Source organism: Calonectris borealis, chromosome 3, assembly GCF_964195595.1.
Source record: "Calonectris borealis chromosome 3, bCalBor7.hap1.2, whole genome shotgun sequence".
NCBI classification, from domain to species: Eukaryota; Metazoa; Chordata; class Aves; order Procellariiformes; family Procellariidae; genus Calonectris; species Calonectris borealis.
This window is the reverse complement of record NC_134314.1, coordinates 116000323-116011888: the sequence shown is the minus strand read 5'-3', so window position 1 is coordinate 116011888 and position 11566 is coordinate 116000323. Positions and strand designations below refer to the sequence as shown.

At 46.2% G+C, this 11566-nt stretch overlaps 1 protein-coding gene across 6 annotated transcripts; it reads left to right on the top strand.

Annotated features, from left to right (window-relative positions):
• The first annotated feature begins 769 nt into the window (after positions 1-769).
• On the top strand, positions 770-8389 carry LOC142081038 (serine/arginine-rich splicing factor 7-like). Of its 6 annotated transcripts, XR_012673203.1 has the most exons (10): positions 770-891; positions 1324-1504; positions 1651-1827; positions 2768-2842; positions 2966-3067; positions 3552-3605; positions 5968-6012; positions 6681-6716; positions 6976-7062; positions 7582-8389. XR_012673203.1 is itself a non-coding variant. In XM_075147511.1 (9 exons), exons 1-9 carry the CDS (start codon positions 870-872, stop codon positions 7604-7606), a joined length of 717 nt encoding a protein of 238 aa, XP_075003612.1. In that variant the 5' UTR covers positions 770-869; the 3' UTR covers positions 7607-8389. The 6 variants fall into 6 exon arrangements, 4 of the variants coding, with proteins under 4 accessions (XP_075003612.1, XP_075003614.1, XP_075003616.1 ...); XR_012673204.1 differs by lacking the exon at positions 5968-6012; XM_075147511.1 differs by lacking the exon at positions 6976-7062.
• The last annotated feature ends 3177 nt before the right edge of the window (positions 8390-11566 follow it).

The window sequence follows — 11566 nt, the reverse complement described above, 5'->3', positions numbered from 1 at the left end:
GTTTATTTAAAATTACTTTGTGTCAGTCAGGTGCCTGCTGATTTTTCTTAAAAATTCTCTGCTACTCTGCTCAGTGTCTCCCTGAAAAGGTTGGTGGATGCCAACGCACAAACACTTCAGCTGTCTGTCTGGAATTGACCAGTGCCTGAACTCCGGGGTACCTGAGGGTAGTTGGGATGTATTCAGCGTTAGAGCTAGTGTCAGGTCAAACTCCGCTTAAGAGATTTAAGAACAGCTTGACAATGCCTCGTTACAAGGAAGGTAACGCCTCCTACCTCCTCGCCAGGGAGTAGGGAGCTTGGTAGGCTCCTTTACCTCCAGTCTCAGCCGGGCCAGAAGCTGAGTTACTGTCTCACATGAGGGGCGATGAGTGGAACAAGTGGTCTCCTCTGATCCCTCTTTGCACCACCATGCCTTCCTCACAGCCAGGTGCACTATGGCCGGGAGCTCTCGCAGGAGGCGAGCAGTGGTTGTCTGTGCCCATGAGGAGCCGCACTGACAACATGAGTGCTCCAGGAGAGGCACCTGACTATGGCCACAACGGACGTGAGGCCTGCACAGCAGGGGTGACTAGCTTGCCTAGTGGAAACCACCCGGGAAAGGAGCATCCCCACCGGGAGCCAGTGAGTGGAGCTGCGGACCGCGCCCCGGGACCCATACCCGCGCCGCAATGCGCAGGCGCACCCGGGCCGCCGCCGTTCTCGCGAGACTTGCCCGCGCCCGAGGAGCGGGATTGTCCTGCCCCGCCCCGCGTTGCCAAGCGACCAGAGCCCCGCCCCCCGTACAGCCGTCGGGGCGCGGCGCGCAGTCGCAGCGGCGGCTCGTTCTACATAAGGGTCGCCCGTGGAGTTCGGCCTGTAGCTGGGAAGATGTCGCGCTACGGGCGTTACGGTAGGGGGGGGGATGGGGAGTCGGAGGCAGTGTGGAGCGGGAGGGGCCTGCCATTTGGAGAGCGGCGTCGTTCGCGCCGCGCTGAGGATGGGGAAAGGTGGCCGTTGTTTCGGGCGGCCGGCTGTGAGAGAGGATGGGGCTGAGGAGGGGGACGCTGGGGGCAGGCAGCCGCCGCCGTGGGGCCGCTGGGGCTGTGGCCGCGGGTCCGGCGAAGAGTAGGCCCTGCTGGCGGTGGGGGAAGGGAAAGCGCGGCACCGACGGGAGCGCACCAAAATGGAGGCGGTGTCAAAGATGGCGGCGCCTGCGAGCGGAGGGGGGAGGGGCGGCGGCGGTCGGGCCGCGCGCGCGGCCTCGTGTCCAGCGTCGCGCCTGCGCGCGGCGGCCGCTCTGTGGGGCTGGGCGCCGGCCCTGACATGGCATCCCTGCCGGCAGAGACCAAGGTGTACGTGGGGAACCTGGGCACGGGCGCGGGCAAAGGCGAGCTGGAAAGAGCCTTCAGCTACTACGGGCCCCTGAGAACCGTGTGGATCGCGAGGAACCCGCCGGGGTTTGCCTTCGTGGAGTTTGAAGACCCGAGGGATGCTGAAGATGCTGTGCTCGGCCTCGATGGGAAGTATGTGCATGCCTAAAACCTGCTTGACTGCTCTGGCTGCAGTTTCTGACCTCCTCAGCCTGCACCAATCAACAATATTCGTTCTGTGTATAACAAGAACAGGGGAGAAAAGTATTCCTGTGATTAATACATTCTATGTTTTGCAGGATAATATGTGGCTCGAGGGTTAGAGTGGAAGTGTCAACAGGGATGCCTCGTCGCTCCCGTTACGACAGGCCTCCTGCACGGCGCCCCTTTGACCCTAATGACAGATGCTATGAGTGTGGTGAGAAAGGCCACTATGCTTATGATTGTCACCGCTATAGTCGCCGAAGGCGGAGCAGGTACGTGTGGGGCCAGAGTGGCTGGGTTGCTTCGCCAGTTCACTTTTGTGTAGCTCTTGTTAGCAAAGAACAGAATGTTACACCAGTTTTAACTCTTAATGTTGTAAGTCAACAGGTGTATATCACAATTTTTTTTGCTAATACATATAAAATGTTAATATCTTAATAATCAACCTGGTCAAAACCTTTCAGGTTTCTTCGTTTGAGTCAGTCGCCTTGATTCAGAATGTCACGAGCCTTAAGATTTCATGCTGAGGCGCCTTGCAAATCCGACACTTAAGATCCTCCTAGACCTTGAGGTGATCAGCATAAGAGGCCAGATCCCCTCGAGCCATCTACACGTAGCTTCACCTTATTCTTTAAGGGCAGAAAATTTGAGACGGTGATCGCCGTAACAGTAAATTTGGCTTTCAATTGGGGGCCCCCCTCCGGTTTAGAAAGAGGAACACCAGATTGACCACATTCCCACCTAGAAAAATCTTCTTGCGTCAATCAAGCCTCACCCTGGCTCATTGGGCTGTCAGTTTGATCGTCGTTAGATTGAAGAGAACACCTAGATGCAGCGATCGGCTATAGATACTTCTAGATCGTCTAGATCTGCTAGACCTTGGGCCAAAGAGGGTCGACCTGCAAACTTGCAAGGTTTATTTTAAATACGCATTACAGTGTTTTCTATTCTAATGTAATTCTGCAATGTAATTCAGCTTTTAACATTTTTCTAGGTAGTAAAATGCTCAAGACAAGTAGGCCCAGAGATTTTTCCAACTGACAGATGCTAGTGGTGTGTTTTTGTTGTTTTGTTTGGTTTTGGTTTTGTTTTGGTTGTTTTTTTTTTTTTTCTTTTTAGTTGTCTGAAATCAGTTTTGACTTCAGCAGGGCCTCACGTGCACTGATTGCTGCAGCTGTTTCCTGATACCTTTTTTCTCTAACCTAAAACCAGGTCCCGGTCTAGATCCCGTTCAAGGTCCCGAGGAAGAAGGTATTCTCGGTCACGCAGTCGGAGTCGTGGTAGGAGGTAGGGTTCTGGCTGTTGTGTTTTCATTCTTATTCTTACTCCTCCCTCTGCTCCACCCCTTTCTGTAGTCCTTGTGAAAAGTACCTTGCAGTAATTTTGGTTGTTTTCCCCTGTGTTTTGTAGATCAAGGTCAGCTTCCTACCGCAGGTCCAGGTCAATCTCTCCTCGTAGGTATAGATCATTTTCACCCCGCAGATCTCGGTCTGGTTCTTTAAGGAGATCAAGGTATGTGTTTTCTATTAAGCCCAAAACACTGTTGAAGGGAACATAACTGTTGAGTTAACATTAAGTTTATATTTTGCAATCCATGTGTTTGCACATGCACGGGAACCTTCATGGTGTTATATCCATGCGAGCTAATCTGAATGCTTTCCTTGAAGTTAAAAACTTAAGCATAATTTTGGAACTACTGTTTCTGAGCTTTTTTTATACTGTACCAAAGCTACAGCCATGATGTATGGTTAAGGTTTCCTACTTCAGCTTCAAGCATACAGGGAGTAATTATGCTTAGTCAGCTAGGGCAGTGAGATTTCTTATGTGGATGGTAATACTGGCCAAATATACTACAGCTTTCTAACAATAAAAGTTAACTTCTGCAAAACCAATAGTTTCAACAAAATTCTCTGAGGTCAGGGTCAAAGTCAAAGAATACTATCTCAGCTGTATGAATCACGTAGTAGTAGTTGAGCTTTCACTGCTGTTTTTCTAGATCTAGGTCCAGATCACGCTCAAGGTCCCGGTCTGTTGTATGGCCTCGAAGCAGGTAAGATACTTGTTTTAATTCAGACTAATAATAGTTCTGGGGTGGTGTGTGTGTGTTGTGGTTTTTGTTTGTTTTTTTTTTTTCTTCCACAGGGGAGTTTGGCTGGAAGGGGTTAAAAGGTTGTGCAGCACAGCAATATTCACACTTAATGTTAATAACTTATGCCTTTTCACAGACTAAAGTAGTGGTTGATTTCTTGTAATAAACATGAGTTTGTTTTGGTGTGTGGCTCTATATAGTCGATGTATATGTAGCCATAAACAAAGTATATATATGATTTAAGGTCTGTGGAGAGAAGTTTTGACAACTATTTAATGCCTGTGCATGTAGAGAATGCTTGACCTTGTGTCCTGCTTAGGTTTTTCTTGGCATGTTTTTTTGTAAATCCCAAATGCTTGGGGGGGGGAAGCAATGAAAAGGTTGCCACTATTGACTGAACTCTTGCTTACAGCTTTTCAGCTTTGTCAGTTCCAGTTCTGAGAGTTAGATCAAATTAAATTGCTGTAGTGCTAAGAACTACACTACGTGGGGTAGGATGCTTGACTTCAGAGGTTTAGAGGGCTGAATGAACAGGACCATGAATCTTAATGCCACAGGTAGTGTTTTGAAGGACTTCTCTGACATGTAGCCCTGGTTTTGTGGATCTGGATGTTTTCCGTGTATGGAGTAAATGCTCCCGCGTTATTTTCCTCTATCCTTTGTGATAAGTCTTAGTTGGAAGAAGGGTGAAAGAGTAGGATAAAAATGGGAGAGCTGGTAAGTTGGAAGAAGTTGTCTTTTGTTTCGCATTAGAATAGGGGAAGAGAAATGTTTTTTAGGGGCCTGCCTGCTACTTTAGGACTTAGACATTGATCCTTTAAGGGGATGATGATGATTATTACTAAAGCTGTCCCGACTTATTACTCATACAGGCCTGTAATGCAGGAGATGACTAGCCAGGCTCAAATTGCATGCTGCTGCTGTGGAAGAGCCTGGATACTGCTGACGTTGCTTGGTGACTTCTAGTTCTGGGACAGTCATGTGTCTGCATGAAAGACTTGATACTCGTATTGAAATTTCTGAGGAATGCTAACTTTGCATAGGTCTGCAATTGCAGTGGTGAGAAGTGGTAGTTCAGGACTGGAGTTCTGGAAGCATTGTGAAAACTCCAGTCAGTGCTGGTCCTCTGCTAATACAGCAAAACACTAGTACGTAACTGGTGCTGCTTCTAGAGCTTTTGATCTGCAGTCCTGCTTTGTTGCTGTGCCTCTCGGAAGGAGGATTTACCAGCAGTTCTTTTAGTAAGATGATGCTCTTGTGTGCTGCTACTGTATTTCTTATCAAAGGAAGTTATGCTCATGCTACAAAATACATGGGTATTTGGGGTAGTTGTGGGCAACTCCATCCTGTGTAACTGTGATACAGTAACAAAATTACTGGTTGTAGTGTTAGGAACTGTGACAGAGGATGGCTCAGCATAGTGACCAGGAAGGTTTCAAAGCAGTGGCACGTAACTGTTTAACTTATGCCAAGTGTCCATGTAATATTTCTATAAGTTAATAGGCCAGGTAAAGATGAATCTTGATTACCCTTTAAAAACAGTTCTGAGCAGAAATAGAATAAAACTTTTTTACTTTTTTGGCCAAGTCTATTTAAACAACTGATTATCTTGAATGCTGGGCTTTCTGATGTTCAGTAATACCACATGCCTGAATTCTGACACTCTAGGAGGACAAATATTTTCTAAGTAACAGCAAATACTTGAGTTGGTAAAGTAACATGATAAATATGGGAGGAAGGTCTCACTGTTTGAGTAGATTTTAATTCATAAGATGAACTGGGAATAGTTTACACATTAGTAGCCAGATGTGGAAGAGAAAACTAAAATGCTGTTTTCATTGGGGTGACTGATGAAAAAGGCTATATTATACTTGAAGAAAAGTGGCACTGGGAGCTTGATCTGAAGAATATATCAGCTCTTCAGCACACATGCTTACCTGTGGCTGATTCCAGGCTCTTAATGTGCTATTAAAAGATTTTCAAAGATGACACTTGAAACTATTCTTCCCTTTACGGAAGGGATACTTGCAGGTGGGGAGAAAGTCTGGGAGCCTGGTAGAGGGTCTTCTGTTTTGTGAAAGTGGTAGCTGAAGCTTTGCTGGGGAGCTTCTTGTGCTTGTACTCTTTTCTGGTAAGTGGGGTCTCTGGAATAAGAGCTAAAGAATTCTCCTGAAATTTCACAAGAAAAGCCTGCAGCACCAGAGCCTTCTGCTCTGGTTTGTGATGCTGTGTAGTATGAATTTGCTGTTGCTGGTTTAACTAACTTTCATTGTATGGCATTCCACTGGCTGCTTTGCTGAGCTTTATTTTTCTCCTGTTGTAGGTCTGGGTCCCATGGTAGATCTAAATCTGGCTTACCTGCTAAAAGGTGAGCGTATAAATACAAGTAGCACTCAGTATTTTTTTTTTTGTCATGATTCAAAATCTCTGTGTGGACCAGTATTTCAGTTGCATGTGTAAGAGTTTTTTTGTGGTTTTTTTTGTTGTTGTTGTTTGTTTGGGTTTTTTTTAATAGCTGATTTAAAAATATTTTTCATACATTATTTTTATGGAATTTTTTTTATAGCTGATTTTTGTGGGACAGTAGGCAATTCTTCCAGAAGGATTGTGGATACAGGTTTTTGTTTAACCCATGATTGTGACAAAAAGTGTTTTTGACAGGATTTGGGGCATATCTTTCCCTACCTTTGTTTTCAACTGTCTGTAGTTGTCAGTCTTCCTGACTCTCCTCTACTTGATTCACTGCTCCCGCTTTGCAGGATTACCGTGATCGTTTTATAGCTGCTTTGAAGCTGTGTGTTGCTCTTTTCCCAAAGGCTCCAGCTTTCAGCAGTTTTCCTTCTCAACCACAGCTTCTTGCTTAAAGTAATTGGGTATACTTGCTATCAGCAGCATTAAGGGTGGTGTCTTTTAATGTATTTAACAACATCAGACTGTTCTTACTGTTTTTTAAATGGTCAAAAGTGGTTACTGAGTGTATACAAGTTTACCACATTGATTGGTTTTTGTGATGTTGTGGTTTTTTTTTTTTAACAGTCGCTCAAAGTCCAGATCACCATCTCCAAAGAGAAGGTAGGAATATCTTAAAACTGGAGTGTGCCATACAGTTACATAGAACTAGTGTCTGGAGTGGTTGCTATAGAAGTTAACTTGTGCAAGGATAGAAGCTTAAAGTTTTTTACTTGTCTTAATTTGTGAACTATGAAAAGGTGAATTGTTATAGGCACTTCCTACTATGAAAACATGAAGTTTTATGGGCACTTCCTACTGCTGGTAGTCAGAACTTCATGATAATAACTCTAAGGTAACCGACTTCAATGAAATTTTAAAGGACAACAGAAAATGTGGGCAAATGAGAATCAACTATCCCAAAGTTCCTGAGGAATTTAGAATCTGGGGAAGAAGTGAGTAATGTAACGTATGGAGCAAACCATAAATATGTGGCAGGATTAAATTCCTGCTGGTGGCTCCTCACAGCTTGCTCTGACTTAGTTGCACAGCTGCCAAGTTTTGCTATGCACTGCAAAGAAAGAAGCAAGTTTTCCTGTGTAACCAGAGAAGTATATGCTGGAATTTACGTAGTCTGAGATAGTGCCTCATGGCTAGCCCTAAACTGGAACTGTGTAGGTTATGGCAGAGTAAAAATTTCTCTGCACAGCTGGAGCGCAGGCTCCAAGGTGCCTTTTGAGTAGGCTTGATGTCTCACCTAGCTGTCTCACGCAGCTGATGTCTCTTATTTTGCATGCCCCTTTCAAGCTTAAAGCAGTTGTTACTTATAAAGGTGTAAAATGTAACATGGTAAATGAAAACTATTTGGGGAGGGGCATTATGAGGCAGGGGGGCAGGGCTCCTGAACAAAGGAAAGCTGGGGTAGCATGCACAGTTTCTGTTGGTTTTGCTGTAGGAGTTGCTCTTGATGTTTTTCTTTCCCTTTCAGTCACTCACCATCAGGAAGCCCTTGAAGGAGTGCAAGCCCTGAAAGAATGGATTCAAATTTAAAAAGTTGAAGAAAATTTATTTTGTTTACATTATTATAAGGGATTTTGTGGTGTCTTTATAAATGTAAGGGCTTAGTCCTAGAAGGCTGTTTCTATTGACTAACAATTGGCATGAATCTGGATCTTTTAAAAGTCTTATTAGTAGACTAATGCAAAACTCTGTTGTGTTAACATTCTGTGATCTGAAAATGTTGGGCTTTTTTTATTGGTGTGTTGAAATAAACTGTGCATTTCTAACTAAGAAATATTTTGTGATAACCCTGCTGTTTCTGTTAATATTTGGGTAGCTGAAGCAGGTCATATGCCGCTGTGGTGAAAAGCAGGCGGCAGGCTGTTACAGGCACTTGTGAACTGAGTGTAGTGCAGCAGCCAGTCAATGGCTGTCCTGCAGGTGTGTGCCTGTTGTAGGACTTCATTCCTACAGAGCACTGATTAGAGTGAAGAGTTACCAGTACCAGCTGTTGTACTTACTGTTCGGTCTTGAATGTTATGGTGATTTGTACCTTGTGTTTTTATTTGCACCTCCTCAAAGCTTAGTAAAGCTGAAAACCTGTCTGGAGGTGCTTGTACACTTGATTTGACTTAAAAAAATGTCTACAAAGGGCATTAACAGATGGAAAAAACAAGGAATGTGTGAATGCTGGTCTGTCCGTCCTGTTGATAAAAGACCAGTGAACTTCTCACCTGAAGGTATTTGGAATACTGCTGGAATGTAAACTATTGAAGTAAATATTTTTAGAAATCTTGTTTTATGTCCCATTTGTCCAAATAGTACTATTCTTTGTGATAATTAAAATAAATTGCCAGTTCTGGTGCAGAACATAATCTATTTAGATATTCTTTTTAGGAAATTAATACTTTTCTTACAGATGGAAGGTCACAAGAATGTTGAAGTAGCAGTACATTTGGGGAATCAAGAGCTCATGTTAACCTGTCTGACCTCATCTGCCTGGTCACATCTCTTCCTTTGGCAATAAAGTGTCCTGATCAGTTGTTGCTTTGGGAAACTGGACTGTAGCTGCCTGTATACAGATAGGTTACTGAAGGATTTAATGTAAATAGGATAAACTAGTGCAAGGTATTTGGCAGTTTGATTTGTCTCTGCAGTTGATAATGGCTATTATCAGACTAGTAAGGAAATCAGAGTGCCAGATGATTTTGACTTAAAAAGTCTTCGTTGCAGTATGTTCTGGCCTATATTGCTGTGTCTTACAGGCCAGAGAGGAACAAATAGCCTTCTTTGCCTCAGTCTTTAATAGTCAGAGCAGTTATCCTCAGGGTACTTGCCCCCTGAGCTGGAAGGCAGGGACGGAGAGCAGGATAAACCCCCCATAATCCAAGAGGAAGATGTTAACAACCTGCTACACCATCTGGATGCTCACAAGTCTATGGGGCCAGATGGGATCCACCCGAGGGTACTTGAGGGAGCTGGCGGAGGAGCTTGCCAAGCCACTCTCCATCATTTGTCAGCAGTCCTGGTTAACAGGGGAAGTCCCGGACAACTGGAGGCTAGCCAATGTGACACCCATCTACAAGAAGGGCCCAAAGAAGGATCCGAAGAACTACAGGCCGGTCAGCCTGACCTCGGTGCCGGGGAAGATCATGGAGCGGTTGGTTTTGAGGGTGCTCACGAGCCATGTCCGGGACAACCAGGGGATCAGGCCTAACCAGCACGGGTTCATGAAAGGCGGGTCCTGCTTGACCAACCTGATCTCCTTCGATGAGCAGGTGACCCGCCTCGTGGCTGAGGGAAAGGCTGTGGATGTGGTCTACCTGGACTTTAGTAAAGCCTTTGACACTGTCTCCCACGGCATTCTCCTAGAGAAGCTGGCGGCTTACGGCCTAGACAGGTGCACGCTTCGCTGGGTAAAAAACTGGCTGGACGGCCCAGCCCAGAGAGTTGTGGTGAACGGAGTTAAATCCAGTTGGCGGCCGGTCACGAGCGGTGTTCCCCAGGGCTCAGTACTGGGGCCGGTCCTGTTCAATATCTTCATCAATGATCTGGACGAGGGGATCGAGTGCTCCCTCAGTAAGTTTGCAGACGACACCAAGCTGGGCGGGAGTGTTGATCTGCTGGAGGGTAGGAAGGCTCTGCAGAGGGACCTGGACAGGCTGGATCGATGGGCCGAGGCCAACTGTATGAGGTTCAACAAGGCCAAGTGCCGGGTCCTGCACTTCGGCCACAACAACCCCAGGCAACGCTACAGGCTTGGGGAAGAGTGGCTGGAAAGCTGCCCGGAGGAAAAGGACCTGGGGGTGCTGGCTGACAGCCGGCTGAACATGAGCCGGCAGAGTGCTCAGGTGGCCAAGAAGGCCAATGGCATCCTGGCCTGTATTAGGAATAGTGGGGCCAGCAGGAGCAGGGAGGTGATCGTGCCCCTGTACTCAGCACTGGTGAGGCCGCACCTCAAATACTGTGTTCAGTTTTGGGCCCCTCACTACAAGAAGGACATGGAGGTGCTGGAGCGTGTCCAGAGAAGGGCAACGAAGCTGGTGAAGGGCCTGGAGCACAGGTCTTATGAGGAGTGGCTGAGGGAACTGGGACTGTTTAGTCTGGAGAAGAGGAGGCTGAGGGGAGACCTCATCGTGCTCTACAGCTACCTGAAAGGAGGTTGTAGCGAGGTGGGTGTTGGTCTCTTCTCCCAAGTAACAAGCGATAGGATGAGAGGAAACGGCCTCAAGTTGCGCCAAGCGAGGTTTAGATTGGACATTAGGAAAAATTTCTTTACTGAAAGAGTGGTCAGGCCTTGGAACAGGCTGCCCAGGGAAGTGGTGGAGTCACCATCCCTGGAAGTATTTAAAAAACGTGTAGATGAGGCACTTAGGGACATGGTTTAGTGGGCATGGTGGTGTTGGGTTGACAGTTGGACATGATGATCTTAGAGGTCTTTTCCAACCTTAATGATTCTATGATTCTAATAATTCTCTGGGTTCTTCTAATTTGTTAGCAGTGGGTTGGTTACTGTTAGAGCACTGCAGCTGTGCATGGGCACCTAATGCCAGGTTTTCAGATGAACTTTTTGGTCATTGTTGCTTGACAAGATGTCCAGGTATTAAAAGAATGATAATGAGCCTCTATACATGACTTCACAAAGACTCTTCCTGTGTACCACAGCATGTGTTTGTCTTGTCCCTCCTCTCCTCTCTCTTCCCCATGTTTGTACATTGTAGTGCATGGGTGCTTAGTAGGATAAGTGACTTTCCTTGCTGCTGCAATTAATACTGGAGTATGACAAGAAAGGGGGTAGGTTGGGACTGCATCTATGTGCTCAGGGTAGAAGAAGGTTACTAGGGGCAAGCTTTGGTCAGCAGTTGGAGGAAGCTGGCTCCTGTGGAGGAGGTGGGAGAAGGAACCACTCTTCAGCTGTAGCTGGGGGTGGTTCTCCTCACCTCATGGTGAGGCCTATGGTGATTAACAGTAGCACTGCCACTGCATTTGGTGCTTGTTACCTGTATTTAATGTGAGTCTCATCCTCTTTTTAGAGACTGCTGTCTCAAAGGCAGTTCCAGCTGTACTGGGGAGGGCTTGCAGTGTGCTACTGGGGAGCACAGCAGCTAGGCTCTAGCTCTGCCTCTGCTCTTCACCTGGTGGATTGGACTGGCTTGTCCTGTCTCAGTCATTTTGTAGTATTTTATGCCTTTAGACTTAAGGGGAAATGGAGCTGTTGCATGGTTTCAGGGGCTGAACATATCTGCTGAAGGAAGCAAGTAATAAAACCACTGTGCCCAGTCCATGAAGCTAGGTTGGTGCATATGCAATTCCTGGAAAGTCAGCCTGTTTTGGCAGTGGGTGGGGCACTATTATGTAGAAACCCTCCTAAAGTAACAGCTGGCACTGCAGCCCAGGCAGTGAGACATGCAGGATGTGCTCACAGTTCAGTATCCACTGTGATCTTTGGATTGTGTCTATTGATTTGTGCTTTG